Source organism: Phoxinus phoxinus, assembly GCF_949152265.1.
Source record: "Phoxinus phoxinus genome assembly, chromosome: 9".
Taxonomy (NCBI): Eukaryota; Metazoa; Chordata; class Actinopteri; order Cypriniformes; family Leuciscidae; genus Phoxinus; species Phoxinus phoxinus.
In genome coordinates, this window is record NC_136884.1 from 2,851,490 (window position 1) to 2,872,538 (window position 21,049).

General features: G+C 39.7%; 1 protein-coding gene across 2 annotated transcripts in view; it reads left to right on the plus strand.

The window, feature by feature from the left end:
* Positions 1-1,551: 1,551 nt before the first annotated feature.
* pde3a (phosphodiesterase 3A, cGMP-inhibited) overlaps positions 1,552-21,049 on the plus strand; it is an 84,465-nt gene continuing 64,967 nt past the window's right edge. For both annotated transcript variants that reach the window (XM_079623668.1, XM_079623669.1), the window contains exon 1: positions 1,552-3,932. In XM_079623668.1, the coding sequence (XP_079479794.1) occupies positions 3,144-3,932 (789 nt within the window). In that variant the 5' untranslated portion in view covers positions 1,552-3,143. The remainder of the gene's footprint in view (positions 3,933-21,049) is intronic.

A 21,049-nucleotide genomic window follows, 5' to 3' on the forward strand; every position in this document is an offset into this window, starting at 1 on the left:
CTATGGAGCTGCTTTAGTTTAGTTACAAGTAGTTTTGTAATTAAATAAATGCCACTTGACTTTGAAATCGATCTCTTGTGACGTTATGAATTGCTTTTAGCGGATCTTCTCGCTAAAGGAAGCTCCATGACATCAGAGCGTGTGATGTACTTCCTGTTTCAATCGAACATTAAACAAGCAAATAACGGCATGCTTGACCAACACAATGTTTCAAATGTCTTGTGTTAATGTTCAGACTGCTAAAAACCCAGGCCCGTGCGGTGACTGTATCCCACAATTGCTTCTCAGCGTTCCCCGAGGACGGCTCTCTGCATACTGAACGTTCTCCGCTCACGGGAGTGTGCCTGAGAACAGCGAGCGGGGCTGGAGGTGAAATGATGCTTTTATACGCGTCGTCTTGTGCCAAGCCGGGGTTTATGCTAGAGCTGATGTACTAGGAGGGAAAATTGAATCTTCTCCCAGACTTAATCCTCAATCGCTCCTCCTGTAATGCGTTTTGGACTCACACGTTCGGTTCCCCCACAGTTTCACGGAAGGCAAGGTTATATTTCAGCTTTTTCTATGGCCAGCGCTGAACCCAGAGTGTCGGATTATTTATCACAAGGCGGGCGAGATGTTTCAGACAGGCGGTGGAAACAGTTTTAAAATCTTTCGGGACTTGCAAATAGATTTAAGTGTAAACACCTCGATGTCTGGTCGGCGACTGCATACAATTATTCTTTTCTCATGTATAACTTTGGCTTGAGTGAGTCTCCGGTGGAACTGAATGTTCAAGATCGTCGTACACTGAGAAAGCTCAAAACAACCTTAGGATTTGCACATTAATGCATTTGAGAGATCAATCTGGATTCATTAGAGGGAGGAAAATGTTCAATATGTGATCATTTTACATTATAACATAGAAAATGTAGTGCCCTTTAGTGGCAAACCTGGGAATAGCATCAGCATTTAAAGTGGACTTTGGCAAAGTCTTTATTTTCACATTTTCACACAAACTAAGAATATTTAGTGGTTTACAGATGAAGCTGTGTGTCCTTCTCGGCTTTCTGCATTTTAAAACCAGTTAAGCTCCTTTTTAAACTTCCATGAGCTTTTCCTTCGCCATGTCTCCCTCTTATTGCATTAACCTATGATGACCTAACATCATAATACAGGATTTATGCATTTGTTTTGACAGGGGCGTATTCGCTCGTTCTCTCCCTGATGCACGTCTTGCTCCCTTATCCTCAGAAACGTTCCCGCTTAGGATCTTTCCCTGCAATTTTTATCCTTATCTTTATTTTGCTGTTCGGAGGACATGACGCAAGGACTTAATATTAGTTGGCCCTCGACTGACCCAGGAACCGAGACCGGAAGAGACTGTTGCCTCTGCAGCTTTCCAAACAAGCACTCCCACATTCCCTGCAGCCGCTCCTCAGCAGGGGGAGGTCGGGAAACTGAGACCGTCACGATGGGATGTGGACATCCATCAGCCTGCCAGCTTCTGCCCAGCCAACAGAGATGCTCCATAGAAACCGCTTTTCTTCCTCCTGTCCTGGGAATTCTGCCCACTCTCCCGGCTGCCTGTGTGAATGGTAACCAGATTGGGGCTGTCAACGTTCATATGAGTTTTGTTTGATCTCCCTCATGCAACGATAGGAAATCATGTGTAGCCTACCAGTGAATGTTAACTCCAATATTACAGGAAAATCAGTCGGCAAGAACTAATTGCCAAGAAAACCAAATGATCGTCATGTGATTTGTGTTTGATCTCGATCGGCCATTGACTGGGAAAACTGTTAATGAACTGGTAACAGAAAATCAGAATCAAAAACAAGAAAGTGAGACGGATTCTGATAAACATCCAAAAATATGAAATATTTTCATATTTAGGACTAATAAATGAAGTTTTGTGTGGAAAAATACATAAAGAAAGCAGGAAAACTAAAGTGACTTTTATGAATTTAGTTTGATATCGCAAGGAATCATGATCATGATGAATATGCAAATTTTACTGTAAAAGAAAAATAAGTCTGAAAGAACCAATACCAAAGAAAGAAAGACAAATGGTGATGTAAAATCAGATAAACCCCAAAATCTAAATCATTTTTCATATCTGGGGGTAATAAATGAAGCTTTTTGTTTTTCTAGAAACACACAAATCTTAATTAAATCTGCTAAAATATTAAAGTTATAGGAAAGTCACTCAATAAAACTAAATGTCAAGAAAAGCCTGAAAGCCAGAGTGATTTGTTTGATATCGCAGGGAATTGTGGTTACTAGTTAACGTTAATGAACTATAAAATTTTACTTTAAGAGGAAAATCAGTCAGAAAGCAAGAAAAGAAATCACACGTGATCTAAAAATGTGCTTTGCGTGGTAAATTAACTGTTTAAAGTCCAAAACAGCCCCTAACTGTATTTTAAAGTCATGCGCAATTTCACTTTTTATGGAGCAAATAAAAATAAAATAAAGTTGATTAAGTTTTTATAGGTCTGTTTAATAAAATAAATGTAGAATATATATTTTTTGAAGTGTGATGTAGGTGAGTTGTAAAAGTGCACATGGGTGCGAGCAGCTGGAATCAATAAATCAGCTGACTGATGCTTTAGATTGGGTCTGATCAGGATAATCGTTTGGCTGTTGATACGGAGCGCAGCTCGCGCGCTGTGTTAAGGACCGCCTCGCGGGCGACGGGACACTGGCCAATATTATCCAAAAGTCAAGGAAATCTTTCTGCCGCGAGAGTTTCCACGCGTGAAAATGATCCAAGAGGTGGAATAATCCAGCGAGATACGAGGGCACGAGAGAAAAACAAAGAAAGGAAGCGCGAGGGAGGGAGATCACTGGTGATGATGATGATGATGATGATGGTGGTGGCCTAGAAACACCAGGAGTTATTCCTCGTTCTGCTCGACTGGATCTTAAGACGATGGGGGATTTTACGCATTGCAAAGAAAAGGGGCTCGCTTTCCTCCTCCGCGCACCCCGACATTACTTTTGACTTGTGTTTTCACGCGAGGATGCGTTGAATGCGAACTCGTGGCAGTCCGCCGTTGGAAAGTCACTCACACACTCACTCACTCACTCACGTGAAAAGGAACAGCGGCTCTGCGCATTAATGCGTGTGTGCGCGAGCGCGTACGCGTGCTCTCCCGTGACCGATGGCACTGGAATCCGTGCGCAACGGCTATGTGCGCACTTGTGTCACTCCCGTGGAGCAGGACTGCTGGCACTCGTGCTTGCGGAGCCGTAGGAGCCTCTCCTCGGCCGTGTGTGTAGCCTCGCTGTCCGTGCTCCTTGCGCTGCTCGCTCATCAGTCCGCGGACTGGGACGCGGAGCGCGCACACGCGCACTCGGGATCTCCGGCGCTGCACTTGGTGACGCTCGTGGAGCTCGTGTGGCAGTTGCTCTCGCCCGTCTTCACGCTCGTGTGTGCCTTCTTCTGGGTGGGTGTGTATCTGCTCCGCTGCGGGGTGCTCATCCGTACGGCCGTGTTCCTGCTCACCGTGTGCCATCTGGGCGAAGCGGCGGCGCAGTCTCTGCTGGATGCGCATCAGCTCTACTCGTTCACGGCCACCGCGCTGGTGCTGCTCGCCTGCCTGGCCAGCGGGGCGCTCATGGTGGTGCGGCTGGGTCAGGGCATCTCCGTGCTCCTCTTCATCAGCATCATCAGGACCGTGTCGCTGCTGTCGCTGCAGAAAGTGCGCGCCAGTTGGAGACCCTACCTGGCGTACCTGTTAGGGGTGCTGGGGGTCCTGCTGGCGAGGTATGCGGACAGACTGCTGCCGGAGCAGGGCGCATCACACCGGGAGGGATCGAGGGGAGATATTCCGGTATTTAAGAGGCGCAGGAGGTCCAGCTCCGTAGTCTCGTCAGACATGGCACATCACGGCCAGTCCAGGAGCAAATCTCACAGGAGGACGTCTCTGCCCTGTCTGCAGAGAGACCAGGTACACTTATTGCTGCTGCTTTTGATCACAAATACATACGATTCGGAATTAGTACAGTCATTTCTTTAGAAGTACTTGCGCAGCTTGCTTACTGTATTGCTCATGAATTGAGAGCTCATATTGTTGTTATTAATCACAGCAACAACAATAGCACCAATAATAACCGGGATGATGTATTTTTAGGCTGTATGTGATTACTTACTTCTGAAATAGGAAATTAAGAGGTCGTTTTAACAACACGAATATCTTATTGTTGCTATTCATCATGAAAATTATAAAAAAAATTATTAGGTCACACTTTACCTTAGTGTTTATTTGGATAAATAATAGTAATGCTAATAAACTGCACGCACTTACTGTTGTTGCTGTTGCCTCTTATCATCACATTATGATCATAAAATATAAAGATGAGTTTTTTGGGGGGAGGAATATTTCTGTCGGTTGTGTTTTTCCACTCTTTGTTTGTCCTGACACTTTGGAGCACTTTGGCATAATTTCAGCAGAACCTGCAGGAAAAGCTCATAGCTAAAGGAGTGAACTTTGACCTCTTGTACACTATTAGGTGTGTTTTTGATTCTTCAGCTGTTATATTTGAGCATGTTTGATCTAAACAAAAATATTACAGAAGTGGCGTGCATGTGGACAACAGTTGAGGTTTTGTGCTCTGCACAACCAAATTGCAAAAGCATGCAGAAGGTTATTTGATGTGAATGTTTATGCATTTGTGCATATTTGTGGTATTTTTTCTATATACACACACAAGTACAGAAGACTGGCGATTTGGCTTGTCAACGGGGACGTCATTGTATATGGCCAGTTGTAAATATCTTCAGCAATGTAGTATTTTAAAAGAACACAACATTAGTCACATTATTTCTTTACATTTTTGATCATCAAATGTTTGTATTTTGAGAAAAAAAATATATAATTATTTATATTGTTTAATTATTTTATGTATAATGATTACATATACATGTAATATATTAGAATTATATTAAATAAATAAAAAATCCAATGTATTATACATTGTAAGCACAAAGTCTACTGTACACTAGTAATGCTTAGACTGATGATTGGCAAAGTGCACAAAATATTGAGCTGAAAAATTCTAATTATTGATAAAGATATCTCAAAGTCTAAATAATTGGCTATTGTTACGCATGGTGTTAAACTAAACTGTTAAATCAAGTTGAAGAATTACTGCAGTGTGTAAATATTGTTTTCACACTTGCCCGTCTTTGTGTGCTGTTTACTGCTCATGCATGTGGAAATATGCAGTAAGATAAGCTGCCATTTAAAGGTTGGCATTAAATCCTGAAGTGAATGTAAATGGAGATGAATTGATTTTTTAATGAATTTAATTTGAAGGTCTCTAAGCGGTTTAGCTTTGCTGGGACGTCACAGAGAAGTTGGTCTTTTTGCTGCTCTCGGTCTGTGAGGATTGAGTTTGCACCCTCTAGTGGCCGCATTATTCATGCATTTGCAATGGGAACCTTAAAAGGAAGAACAATTGTGATGAATCAATACATTGTCGTTGCATTACTTCTGGCATATTTGCTTTGTGTGTGAAATGGAAAAGAACACTGACCCCTGAGTGTGTTTTCCATGTTCTGTATAACACACACACACACACACACCTGGTGCACATGTGTGATGTCTGCAGTGATATTAGTTGGTATAAAGGTTTATGTGTAGTTGTTTTATCTGTGTGGTCTGGCTGTGTAAACATACCAGTGTGTGACCCCTGCACCGTTCACGTCTGCTCCGACAATAACCTGTGTGTCTCAATAGGCCACACACAACAGCTCGAGTGCACACATGAAGACGTCGCTCTTCTGAGCTTTAAGTGTGGATCAAAGTCTGCTCCGCGTGTTTTGTTGGTCTGAAAACGCTTCTGGTACAGGGTGTGCACGTGATCATGTATTGATGATGTATAATTTGCATATTGCACGCTCCTGTGTGTATATTCTAGTGTAACACAACTGCTAGTGTCTGTATAAATCCCAATCTTGTAATGCATCTGCAGACAAATGCCAGTTTGTGAAGTTTTCTTGGTAAATCCAAAGGGACAAACATGCGTCTTCTCCTCCTGAGTCATAACCGAGCTACACGATGACAGTTCAGAGCAGCTCACATTTAATAAGTGTTTGTGTTTCGCAAAGCACCAAGGTCATGAGTTTGATTCCCAAGAGAATGCATGAATTTATCAAATGCAACATAAGTCACTTTCGATTAAAGAGAAAATGTTACACTTGACTTCGATAGTCTTTAGACCTCCTACATGTCCATTAACTCTCATTAGATATTACTACACTGTTCGGGTTAGTATAATTTGACATTTACTTGCAAAGTTACTGTACTTATAGTTATAGTCAATAAAACGTCTGTGGAAGAGCATCAAAATAAAGTGTTCTCAGATATTAAGCAGACATGTCTACTAATACTCTAATGACTGCTAGTTGACATGTAGTTGCAAAGGTACTTATAGTTAGAAGTCCACTTTAGATACTCTACTAACTGCCAAATTTGTATAAAAAGCACATTTATTCATTTAGCTTTTATAGTTAATTCCCTGGAAATCGAACCCATGAGCTTGGCGTTGCAAGCATTCCTACTATTTGAGCTACAGAACAGCCAAAAAAACTATTGAGAACCAAATGCAATCTCTCATTCGTACCGAGCGTCCAGTAAATGTTTAATTTGGGGAGGTTGGTTATCGGCTCGTATCACCCATGCTGCCCAGCGAGGTAAACAGGAAGTGATCTCAGAGTCGCTGTGACCATTATCCCACTCAGCAGAGCACATGCCCTGGGCGCTTTCAGTGACTTAAAATCATTCCCGTTATGAACATCGCTGTGTGACGTGAGTTACGTAACGTTCTTCAAATGAACTGAATCTCTGAATTAGTCTTCCTTCACTCACGTGTTGTGGCCTTTCTATAGACTTGACTAACCTCATGTGTTCAATGATACATAGAAAGATGCCGTTTCGGACCTTACAGTTGAAACTATTACTTGTAGTTAACTAGTGCCCCTAGATGAGCGTACCCCATTTAAAAGATAATGTGTCTCATCTTGAGTGTTTCTGGGTGGTAAACTGAGCCGTACCTCGCTGCATTCGCCTGCGTTTAAGCGCAGGTCTCCAGAGGACGTGTTCGTGGAAAACCCCCGTTTAATGACAAGAGTTGTCGTTTGAACTCAAACACCTCACCGCATGGAGTCTTTAGAAGCCTTTAGCGGGTCACTGAGTTGCGATTAGCCCAGGGCTGCCTGGAAAAGCTGTTCGCCGTGAGCCGGAGCCTCTGGGCAAAGCAGAGAGTATTTAAATCTTCTCTTAAAGGGGAAGTGTGTCCTTTTTAATGTTAAAGTACTTTCTCCTGTCCCAGTTTAATGTGCACAGAGAAGTATAATCAAGGTTCAACGTGTACTAAAACAAGCTGTGTGAATCTAAAGATTTTGATTTTTTTGTTTTTTTTTAGAATTTTTCTTAAAAAAAAAATTATTATATTTTTTTTCAATTTCAACGTTTTGAAATCTGTCAAGACAGGGATTACATAGCATGTTGACTACAATCTGGGCTGATTTATGGCAGACTTGAATATGAAAGGCCAACAGGTTTTTGTCTTAAAGTGTGAATTAGGTTCCATGTGTAGTTGACGTCTGAATGAATGTAAACACTGGCTCTGCAGCGCTTCAAAAACATTGCTCTGTTTGTTTGAGTGCCGTCATCTTTAGGCATGTCGGGTGAAGAAATAATCATTTGCAACCCATTTTTTTACTTCAGTAAAATGGTATTTTGGAGTAGAATATTCAGTGAGGGAAAAAAATTGTATAGGGAAGAGATCAATCCAAAATACCATTTTACTAAAGTAAAATGGGTTGCAAAATACCCTTTTCACAGAATATGACGACACATTTCCTCAGTTATTAACATCACACATCTGCCTATTTATTATAATAATAAAAAAAATTAAATACTTTACTGAAAGCCTTTATGTATGCACTATAAAAGTATTTTAATGCATTAATTATGCCTTGTAATGCATCTTATAAGGCATTGTAAATTATCATGAATAATTGTATTCACAGTTATAATTTCATTGAACATACTTTTTGAAAGTATAATGCATTAAAACACAATGACAATTTCAGATGTAACCAGCAATCTGCAAATATCATAATGCATTTTAACTTTGCAGTTAAGTATTGTTAAAATTATTTATGAAAAGATGCAATGCATTATAACATACATTGTGTATTAAACATAAATGCATTATGCCTCTTTTATGCTTTTTCAGATATTTCCTTCTATATAGTGTGTAATAAAGCTGTTTGTGAATGTAAAAGGTTTGCATAGTTTTAAAGATCAAAGTGCAGATGAAAGTTATTATCTGCAAAAGAAAGAACCGATTCTGAACGGCTGAAACGAGTCGTCAGTAATTCCAACGCATTCTCATCCTTGGGCGTCATATACTGACGCTTTTGACAAATCGTCTACATCCAACGCACATGGCACCCTTTAGCGTCAATATGAGACGCACAGAGCTTTGTTCGGTTATGGTTGGGTTTAGGTCTGGGGTAGGGTTAGGGTTAGACCGCTAGGAGGCGCCTTCTGGCCCATATCTATCTGCGTCTCATATTGAACCTAAAGGGTGCCATGTGCGTTGGATGTAGACGATTTGTCAAAAGCGTCAGTATATGACACCTTGGGATGAGATCGGGCTGGTAATTCCAGTCGTACTTCCTGTTACATGCCTAACAATGTAACAAATCTGCAGAGTGGTCTTCATTGGCTGCCCACGAGCAACGTCTACTTTGACTCTCAAACACTGTATTTGTAGCTGAGGCCTGAGTTTGGTTTGTGATGTTCATGCTGAGAAGATTCTGTTTTCTGCGCTGCAAAATACAAATTCTCTTTGCATCTTTTCTAAAGGATGAGGACTCGCTCTGGGATTGATACGGGAAAACCGACACCATTGTTGCTGTTCGTATCACTGTGTATCAAGTGCTGAGGAAGATCTAGAGCTGAAATTCAGATAAAGTAATAAAGGTGTTTCATTTCCATCACACACACTCAGCGGTAAACCAATCACAAGAGACTGGGACATCTGACCAATCAGAGCAGAGTAGACCAATCACAACAGACTGGGCCATCTGACCAATCAGAGCAGAGTAGACCAATCACAACAGACTGGGCCATCTGACCAATCAGAGCAGAGTAGACCAATCACAACAGGGTCTTCTGACCAATCAGAGCAGAGTTGACCAATCACAACAGGGTCTTCTGACCAATCAGAGCAGAGTAGACCAACCACAACAGATCGGGCCTTCTGACCAATAAGAACAGAGAAAGCTCTCAAAAAGGCGGGGTTTAGAGAGACTGAATGTTTGATTTGAAGCGTTTCAGACGCTGTGAGAAAAGTGGTGATGCTACAATGTATATTACGAGATCATTAAAGTGTTTTTTTGGATGCACATAAACCTATTGGATGAGACTCTTAAACAAAATTAGGAACCTGTAAGATAAGGGGCAGTTTAAGTAAAGTGTTAACATGTTTTCTTGGCATTAAATGACAGAAAACTGGTTAATGCTGCTGTGTTAGTGTTTCATATTCAACGGCTAAGGCAAAAAAAAAATCTATATTTTTCTCTTCTGACCAACATAATAATTCTCTTGATTCCATAATTTTGTATCCAACTGTTACGACTTCCACTTCTGAGAACCCCGGAAATGTGCAAAAATATGCAGTGAATGAATTTAAGAAAGTACAAAAGGTCAATCAAAATGACTTAAAAAGAGAAAGAGTTTGACGCTTTTGTCACATCTCTTCTCCAGATGATTAAATGAAAGGTCCTCCCCTCTTGCTGTTCCTCCCCACAACTAGAAAAACAGTGGCATTTTTAGTGGCCTGAGAAATTAAGATGTTTCTGTTTCTTTTGTGATGGAGGAGAGGATAATGTATTAGATTTCTGGAGGAGAAGAAAAGGGTGTGCGAGGAGCTATTTGAGGGATGACGCAAATGGAGATCCATAGAGACCTGGAGTATGTTTCTGTGCCATGGGCCTTTTTTTCTCTCCTTTTTTTCTTCTTCCTTTCGTTAAGAGGTCCTTTTCCCAGCCTGGTGGAGATATGAGGTTAGTAGGTGGGACTTTTCTGTCTGCCAGGATTGATAATAAACCTCAGCTCAATGAGATCTGAGAAAGCAGCCGATGTGCCCTGGAGGTAATGGTTTCCTGTCTGAAGTGGACCGTGCTTCATTCCTCGCGGTTCTGCCCTTACCTGCAGAAGCTGAGAGATTTTTAATCTACACCAGAGCACTCGACACGCTGAGGGTTGTTTTCCTTCCTGCAGTGTACGGTTCTTCGCTCGCTCTCACTGTAATTGGTCCGGTCTGCGTCGCTGCGGCAGACAGAGGGATCTTTGACGTCGACTCGCTGTATTTTGCTTGTAAGAGGCCTCGCGTCCAGTCGGACCGTGCCAGGCCAGGAATGTGTAGCCTCAGCTGTCTTGCCTGAGCGGGCGGCTGCCAAAAACCTCATCCATTTTAAAAATGCTAGCAGTTTGACTCTTTCCAAACAACCTAGAAGGAACTGGACAAGCAGGTTTGCTTACAGAGGACTATCTGAACCAGGTGCGCTAACTGACGGAGCAAAGAAAACAAAATGACATTAGCTGTTCTACATATGCCAATCTAAAAATGAACTGCAGAAACCTCCAGCTGCCGTAAAAGCGTGTCTTGAGAATAAAGGCTGTTCAAAGGCTTCTGGAAATTGAAGATTTGGAGACCAAGTCGCTCATATACGAGATGCCCAGAAGTGAGGTCGCCTCAGTAAGCGACGGTTGCACTTCACTTCTTTGCAGACTAGGACTGTGCTGTGAATATATTTCCCCTTATTTTGCTGGTGATTATAAATCAAAGCGACGTTGTGACGTCTAAACATGGCAAAAATGGCATTACATTTAAATCAAACTGAGAATCAAAGTATCAGTGAATCAATTCAGAATTTTGATTCAGTGATTTGAACTACAATTTTTTTTTATGCTAATTAGATCCTAATTAGCTGACCCAGTTAACTACACTCTAAAAAAATGCTGGGTTGTTTTAACCCAAATTTGGGTCAAATATGGACGAACCCAACCGTCGGGTTAACATTTTTTAATTAAAAATGTAACCCAACGACTGGGTTTGTCCATATTTTACCCAAAATTTGGGATGAAACAACCCAGCATTTTTTAGAGTGTATTTAAAGATTTTACATCTATTTAACAACAAGGGTTCCTCAGATTTTTTTGAAGGGGATTTTAAACATTTAAAAGAAAATACCACAAAATTTGGTAGTATAAACTGAATATGGCCTTAATATTTTTATTAATACCACTCTAAGAAATGCTGGGTTGTTTCAACCCAATTTTGGGTCAAATATAGACAAACCCCAAACGTTGGGTTAAAAATGTAATTTAAAAATTTAACCCAACGGCTGGGTTTGTCCACATTTGACCCAAAATTGGGTTGAAACAACCCAGCATTTTTTAGAGTGTAGTCTATCAGTGAATTGATTCAAAATGATGATTCAATGATTTGTTTGCTTCAGCAATCAGCCCAACATCTGTTCTCGTTCCAGTCAGAAGCCGTTTCACTCGGATATATGTCACAACAAGGAAGAAAATACCATCTCAACTTCTGTTTCATGCTGACTTTAAACAAATACATGTACATAACATTTATATTAATACATATAAAATATATAAATATTTGGCCATATAAATTGAATTGGGCTGAGTGCACACTCATTAGTGTTTTCTGTCACACATATTTGATGTCCCCAGCCGATGGACGGCCGCTGCTGAGAGGGCTCTTGTTATTTTAACCTGTGCTGGCGGAGACCCAGCGCCCCTCTCTCTCCCATACGAGCGGCCCGCCTCAGACAAGGCCTGTCTTGTTAACTCACTCAGTGGCATGTTTTAGTTTCGAAAATATGGATGGCAGATGGTGAAGTTTCTGAGTCGAGCCAGTCAGTGACAAAAACACCGTCTGTACATCTGTCTGTTTGTCAGACCGTCTCTCTCTCTCTCACTCGGTTTACGCTTTTGAGGGACGGTTTTCTTTTTCTAAGTATATTTGAATTAGGGAAGCATATTTGCCCTGGAGAGTTTATAGAACATTTGCTCAAAAAGACAAACAAAGTGCTTAAAAAAATGCATCCTGATTATCGATAATTGGGTTTATTTGTGCTAATGCTGTCCATTTAATTTTGTGCAATTTATTTATTTAACAATTTTTCATTCTTTTATACACTCTAAAAAATGCTGGGTTGTTTCAACCCAATTTTGGGTAAAATATGGACAAACCCAGCCGTTGGGTTAAATTTTTACATTACATTTTTAATCCAACGTTTGGGTTTGTCCATATTTTACCCAAAATTGGGTTGAAACAACCCAGCATTTTTTAGAGTGTATTTATTTTAAATGTTTTTTAAATTGTATTTATAATTTTAAAATATTTATTCAATTATTTACTGAATAATTTTAATTTATTTGAAATATATTATGAGAATGAGGCTTTTCAAATGAATTGAGTTAATAAATAAATTATTATAATTAATTCCTTTAAATTCCTTTAATTTGAATCTATTAACAGCCCTAATTTCCTTTTATGGAAAGTGTCGCTTAATTTAACTCAATTATTTTCATAGAGGTTTTACTGACTATTTTACATAAATTTATTCTGCTCGTGTTTCACAAATATGATCATAATTTTTTTGCAATTTTTCGTTGTCTTTCTATAAAAAAATCAGTCATGCTGTTTTAGCAAAGATTAGCTTAAAAACATTCAGTGGTATCCTGTAGCATGAATGTATGACAATAATGAAACATGAAATAACCGTGTCCGTATTTGTGAGTCTCTGGGAAGCTTCTTAAATCCACCTCATTAATAGTGACTAATAACTTTATCAGTAAGGGTGGGAAACACAATTCTAGAGTTCCCTGTTATCACAGCAAACCCCTCACGTATCCTGAGGGGACTCCTGACGCAAAAAGCTTTTTGTGAGGCTTTGATAACAGCCGGCGCTACGGTTTACCACCAGCTTCTCAGAGGAAACAATGAAACGGCAGCTGGAAGATTTTAACTGCAGCCAAGACACACGCAAACTTGCTTAGTTGACATGTTACTGCAGCTTGCACCTTAGCTGTGTGTGTGTGTGTGTGTGTGTGTGTGTGTGTGTGTGTGTGTGTGTGTGTGTGTGTGTGTGTGTGTGTGTTTGGCCGATCAGATAATTGCATGCGCAATTGTGACCGCTGCAGCTGGAAGTGTTTTTCGGCCGCTTGTTAGCCGGGTTAAGCGTGTAACTGGCCTAATAACGTGAAGCCACACAGTCAAAGTTTTACCGTCAGAGCTCGCGTGAGAAATCGGCCCCTGCTTTACGTCAGGAGTTGACAGGTACCGTGAGAACGCGTGCACACTTATGCCCACCGCTGCTAGATCTGACTCTCTGACAATGGACCAGTACAAACACTGTGCTTAGATCTGTTGATCGGGTGGGGAAGGAAGGTACTCTAAAGTCAGCATGAAATAAATAAAAATGTTTAATGCATCTTATCATTAACAATTCATCCGTAATTACAAAATGCCATATTTTGTAAAAAAATTTTTGACCTCGTAATGTTTAATCAAAATGTCTTAACTGGATCTTCCGGTTAAAACAACTAACTTCGACTTCGATTTATCCCATCATTCAGTGCGCTCAAACTCCGCCCCTCCACTTTTTGAGTGCCACGCCCACATCTCAAAATCAACAACCATGACCCCATAGATACACTAGAAGTCGCCTTGGCTATACGGCAGTTCATTGGAACGAATGCATCAATAGAGCCGCCATCATGGAACAGGGGAGCCCCTCCTCTTTAATGCATCAGCGTCAACGTAGGCAAAGGTCTAACGGAAATAAAATCACCATAAATCGTCGTGAATGCGATTTTCTATTTTTTTTGGTTCGTTCCAACGCTCAGACATGAATTTATCATTGAGTCCAGAGGAGAAAAAAAACAAAAAAAAACATTCTTCCTAGTTCAGATTTCTTTCGTGTGAACATCCATACGCAGCACAAAAGTCCGGCATCATCCATGAATTCGAAGTACAGTCGGAGATAGCAGCGTTACCTAGCTACTTCCTATGACAAGACCCCTGTTCCACCCCACATTTTTCTTTTGTACAAGAAAACATCAGGGTCTGTTAGCCCCTCCCCCTCAACACCAGGGTCTGTTAGCCCCTCCCCCTCAACATCAGGGTCTGTTAGCCCCTCCCCCTCAACACCAGGGTCTGTTAGCCCCTCCCCCTCAACACCAGGGTCTGTTAGCCCCTCCCCCTCAACACCAGGGTCTGTTAGCCCCTCCCCCTCCACCATATAAGGAAAGCTTTTGACAGTTGAGTTCATGAAGTGTCCAACATTCTACACTTCCTTTTTTGTTTGTTTTTAGGCACCATCATTCTTTTTGTAATTTTCATTGTGAACAGTACTTGCTATTTATACTACAATATGGCATATAATAGTGCATAAGTACATGAATTGGGACACACCTTAAATGCTAACGTGCTACAGTGTCGTGCTACACCGCTAATTGTTGGAAACAGTAGTTTGTTACTGGAATAGCTACAGTGTTTTGTTAACCGCTAAGCTACTGGTGTGCTTCTGAAAAATGCTACCAGCATTAGCACAACCCAGTTAGTTTCTGCCCAGCAGTTTTGAGTCACAGAGAGTTTAAGGTTTCGCTTCTGTAGCAGTATTGGTATTGAATAAAAGTATTGTTTCATACTAATGTATTTGGCTTTAGCTATTTGTGGCTAGCCCAGCCAGTTTTGCTTATACTAAGTGATGTTTAGGAATACATTGAAAGACCATCGTACAAATGATTCTGTTTGTTTAACGTTTCTCCTAAGGCTTGTTTCTACTTGACATTTAACAGATAGTAAAGATATATATACTAAACACTGGAGACATTATAGCAGAAACAAAGACAACGTTGTTTTTATGTTCAATAAGTGCCATGCTTTAAAATGTTAAGCACACTTAGCGTTTGTTTATGTATGTGCGTGTGCAGATATGCACAGAATTGTTTTGTGGACTCACATGGATAAAGCCATTTATGTGTTTGCTCAGTTTGCTGTCGTGCTGCTTTAACAATTTCATTGGGAGCGATTAAAAATTATAGGGATTTTTATCCCACATCTCTTCCTGTTCTTCTCACTGGGAGGGAGAAAAGGAAAAAGCAAGAGAGAGTGTAGGACAACGAGAGAAAGAGGCCATGCTTCCTTCACAGATGTGATCCATCTGTACAGGACCTGAAAGAAACACTCATGCATTTCTTTTAGCAGAATAAGCATTGAGAATCGGACATTTCTAGGCCTGTACCGTTGACAAAACCTGTTCAGAAATGATTGCTCCATAGAAATTTCCAGAATGCACAGTGGAACCAGTGAGCATGTTCACTTATGGAAATGTAGGCATGTCTTCTGAATGATGATTCATGTATTGATGATTACAGGATCCAAAAGAGAAGGTTTCATTTTCGGTTCCCCAAAGAACCTTCATTTTATTAAGAATACTTTATTTTCAAGTATACTTTATGTAATAAGTATACTAATATCAGTGCAGTTAGCAGAAAAAGTGTGTGTGTGTGTGTGTGTGTGTGTGTGTGTGTGTGCTTGTTTGTGATTGTGTGTGTGTGTGTGTGTGTACTTGTACTTGTACAACTATCTTTGTGAGGACCAGTTTGAGTTTTAAACGATTGGAGTGAGGACAAAGAGAGTAAAGTGAGGACATTTTGGCCGGTCCTCACTTTCTGAGACCGCTTTAAAGGCCTGTTTGAGGGTCAAGACTTGGCTTTAGGGATAAGGTTATAATGAGGTTTAGGGCAGGGTTAGGGTAAGGGTTCGGGTTTGGCACTTAGTTGTGATGGTTAAGGTTAGGGTAAACTGCTAGAGATTGCATTGTGTCAATGAATGTACTCATAAAGATAGATGTAAAAGTGTGTGTGTGTGCGCGTGCGTGCATATGCGAGAGAGAGAGATGCTTTGCTAAAGCAGTGTGTGATCTGAAGCAGTGTGAAACGTGTGCTGCAGGCGATTGACCTGATGAAAGTGACCCAAACAGCAAGAGCTTCCTTGCGTGTGTGACGCCTACAGAGACGGGAATGTTCATTTTAGTGATTCATGTCATATCCGGAGTGGTTATCCTGATCCTGAAAGCCAAAAGTGTGAACTAGTTTTGTGTTTGATCTCAGCTTGGTATAGTCTTGGTACTACCGTGCAAGTTTAATACTTAGATGTTAGTTTTAGCATATAAACCACCTTTAGTGACTGGAGAGAGTGTGATTTATTTTTTATGTTTTAAGAGTTAGAAAGGATCATGTGACACTAAAGACTGGAGTAAAAATGCTGAAAATTCAGCTTTGATCACAGGAACAAATTACATTTGAAAATAGATTCAATCAGAAAACAGGTTTAAATTGTAATACTAAGTTTTTTCTATATTTTTTAGACTTCTTTCAAAACCATGAAAAAAAAATCTTACCAACCCCAAACTTTTGAACGGTAGTGTAGCAAACAGCATTAATTCATACTTCAACCTTTAATCATATTGTTCGATTTGATCTCTAGTCAGCATGATTCTCCTCATTCTTCCATACACAACATCGTCAGTTTCCGTTATATAACATTAAAGTCAGACCAGATGAGTTGAGTCCCTTTGGCGATGCCCGGCTGGCACTCACATGACATCTGGCACCTCGACGGTGGACCTCATCTGCCGTCCTGCACTTACATCTCGCCGTTACATAACGGGGCGCTTCTGCAGTGAAGGAGGTTGACCTATTGGATAAGGGTCAGTTCTGTGAGACTGATTGACTAAATGCTAAAGTCAATCGTACCAACAGAAAGATGTCCTCGTCTGTCCTGCATTAAACCACCCAGATAGACCTACACTGACCCAATCCCTGTTTAATCATGTGCATTTATATAACACTGGCCATTGTTTTTCATCATCTTTAATGACATTTCAGATCTTTTATTTTATCTTCAGAGCTCAATGTTATCAGTTCATTGTACAAATTAAAATATGATCCATTTCAATCCAAAGAAATTTACAATCAAATGCTGCATTGCTACATTAATTGTTTGTTTAATAAAGTCACAGCGACCCATGTTCAAATGAAAACAAATGAAGCTTTATTTAATATTTTCTACAAACACACTACCGTTTGGGGCCAGTATATTTATTATTATTTTAATTTTTTTCAGCAAGCATGCATTTATTTGATCAAAGGTGACAGTAAAGACATTAATCCCCGGTTTCCCAGGCAAGACTAAATTGCATGTTCGAGCGGTTTCAACTGAAAGAAACTTGCATTGACAAATCTTAAAATGTTTTATCTCAAGATGCACAACACTAATGTTTTTTTTTTCATAGACACTATTATAAGTTACTTAAATGTCCTAATTGAACTAAAGCCTAATCCTAGCTTAGTCTAAGTCCTGTCTGTGAAACCGGGCCTTAGAATGTTATAAAAGTTTCTATTCCATTTCAAATAAATGCTGTTTTTTTTAATTCATCAAAAAAATCCTGGAAAAAACATTTAAAATATATATTTACGGTACATAGAAAACAGTTATTTTAAATTGTGATCTTTTTTCACAATATTAATGTTTTATGTGTTTTTGGTCAAGCATGCCAGCCTTTGTGAGCATTTCAAAAATGGGAAGATAGTGATCAAATGACATTTTATTAAAATCATCTGTCAAGTTTATAACATATATTATATCAGAGTCATATTGGACGACCAGGGACTCGTCTCGTTTAAAATTTTTCAAATTTCTCATTTAACTGTTCATCTTTTGCCAAAATATTAGACATTTAATTTAAAATAAAATATTAAAATCAGGAATGTCAGAATCAGAATGTGTAGTTAATGTCCGTCAATACCAACACGTTGAATGGTGTTCACGAACCCGGCAAGATTTGTAGGATTGGCGTTTATTCTCTTTAGCATGCAGTGTGACGTATCTCGCCGAGTTCCCTGATTATTTCGATTCAGTTTCAGCGCGTGAAGAACAAATTTATCCTCACTTGCGTTATGTATTATGTATGTTATCGTCTCTGACAGACATGTTGAAGCCGCGAGAAGTTTGCCTCTCGTAATCACTGCCATCATGTGCACGTTATTTTCTGACAGACATCAATGTCGTGATATTTAAATGATGTGGATTTGAACAGACGGACTGTAAGGTAATTATTATTCATTTCTTTGCCGGCAAGTATTCAGTGAAGTGATTGATACCCATGAGTGTGTTACATCGATGTTTTTAGGTCTAATATTCCTACCGACAGTTTTTGACAGACGTGATAACACGCGTGAGGGATGAGCTATGTTTGATTTTTGGGTACTTTAATTCGTGGCTTAAATAAATGACATGTTACTCAGAGACTCATATGTTTGGTTAGGGTTATTAAATTAAACCAAAGCTTCCTACACCCTTTATCTAAGTCAAGCATCACTATTAATAGTGCTTAAACTTTTGCTTTGTGATTTGAATAAACCCCTAAAACTTCAACTTTGACATGTATTTGTGCTTGTGCCCCAAACATGAATGATTCCTCAAACCCTCACATGATACCGGCCTCACAGTCAGTCCCTCTCCATCTCGTCCTCGGAGGTTTGTCTCTCGACCCCAACCTGTGAAGCAGCACATCTGACATTTCAAACAAACCAGGCAGGCCGTGCGGCAGACGGACGGCTTTGTCAAATAAACAGAGCAGAGCCTGTTGGCGCTGGTTTGCGGGCTGAGCTGGAGAGCTTCTCTCAGGGTTTGGGCTGTTGATGAACAGATGTGTCCAGGTGTCCGCCGCTAATGGCTGTCACGAGACTCTGTGCAAGCACTGTCCCTGATCACAAGGGCTAATGGATTCGTCTCTGGTGTGTGTGTGTGCTGTATGTGGCTGTTATAGGCTACGTTCAGAGTAGCTCTTTTTGCACTTTAAAGTGTGTATATATTATGCATAGCATTTTATCTGACTATAACCTGCTTTATTTACTCAAATTTGTTTAATATAAAAGATCAGTGTGCTCAACTTGACCTTTCATTTCCATGTGACTATGGTCTGAAAGTAATGTCAACCAACATTTATTTTCTTTTTTCATATATATTTTTATTTTGATATTCATTTCCTTGTGTTAATCATGCAAACACGTCCATAAAGTCATGCACTTTTCTGTTTTTAGTTACGCTGTTGTCTTCACACTGCAAAAAATATTAAATCAAGATTATTTGAGATGCAAAATTACATACAATATTAAATATTGTTTTCTGTTTGAGTTTATGCTTAAAAACTAGAACAAAATATCTGCCAATGAGGTCAGAAAAATAAACCCAATTCAAAGGGAAAACAAGTTAGATAGATTCACTTAATTTTGATAAATCTTTCAGAAAGCAAGACTTAATATCTTATGCCATTGGTTCATAAGCACATGTATCTTAATTTGAGAATGTTTAGATATTTGTACTTAAAAACATGCCAAAATGCTGAGTAAGAACAATATTTTTTACAGTGCAACATCATTGGCTAAATGTTGATTTTGCGCCGTTTATGTAGTAAACATTGTCACAAGCCATGAAGCTGAAGTTCAGGACTCTTTCCAAGTAGTTAGAAAATCACTCTGAATCAAGATGATCTGTTACGAATCCTTATCCAGGAACCACATCTGGAAAGGTCGTGAAAAAGTCAAGGAATTAAGTTGTTCAACATTACATATGGCGTTTCACACACAAGTAAACAAAATATAGTTAAAAAGACAAACATCCTTTTTTAATTGCACTGCACTGCAATTAATAAATTAATATTAAATATGAATTGATTATGAACAGAAAAAAAACATTCAATATGTGATATTCCATTCTGAATATAGTTTTATAGTTGCGTCCTTTCTTTCTTTCTTTGTACTTTCTTGTAATGTTTGTTTTATCCCTTTCTCTCTAATAGAGTAATTGTGTATAAACACATACATTGGAAAATGGATTTCTCTGGAAGTGCTCATCTGTGTCACAGATGAGAGGGTGCAGTAAGTGTATGACGCTGGTTGGAGCCATTAAAGCGACACACACACACACACACACACACACGCACGCACACACACACACACACACACACCTCTGAGAGCCCCAGTGGTTCTGTTTGGCAGTGCTGGGATGCTATCATTAGTCGGGCTCTCCGGGTACATAAGGGCCTGTGTTAATGTCAGAATGGGCCGCTGGGCATGATATCCCCATTCACTCTCTGGACTGTCCATTCAGCACTAAGCACTCGCTCTCTTTCTCTCTCATCCACCACAAAGTCTCTTATTGGATTAGGTTGTTGTGGTAAGGAAGGCATTGGGTGCGTATTTTACTTAGAAACAATTCCCCTTCGTTCTAGGAAAATAACTCTTGTGGCTTGTGTGTTGGTCTTGCTGACACCCATTTTCCCTGTTTTTTATTTATTTATTTATTTATTTTACATTAAATGCACATGTGATGCATTTTAATGTGAAAAAAAAACTATAAATTGGAATAACATGTATTGAACAATCAACATTAACTCACTGCTCCTTAAAAAAAAGCCCAACAGTCCAGATTCATACTGTATGCCATAACAATTCAAAATAGCAAAAAATGCTGGTTGCACCAGCTGTGCACAAGTTACAACTTCTCCTAGTTGTGACGTAAATGGGCACTAAGTTACAACTTACAGTATGCAATACTAAAAAAAAATTAATTGCACCAATAAACTTAGTTGACATGCAACTCTTGGTAAAAACTAAATATTTACAGAAGCCTCTGGCCAGGAGGAATGGTTGGAATAAAGCAGCTGACTGATTTGAATTACATCAGTAAGCTCTTGTTGTGCCTGACAACATGCAATTCTTGTGACATTTGCATTTCACATTCTAAGAGAGAGAATATATGAGTAAATTTCTGGTAATGCATTATTAACCCGAACACCTAACAGTACTAATACTCTCAGAGTTAGTTGACATGTTGTTACAAAGTTACTTCTTGTCTACTAACCATCAAAAGTGGACTATCAAAA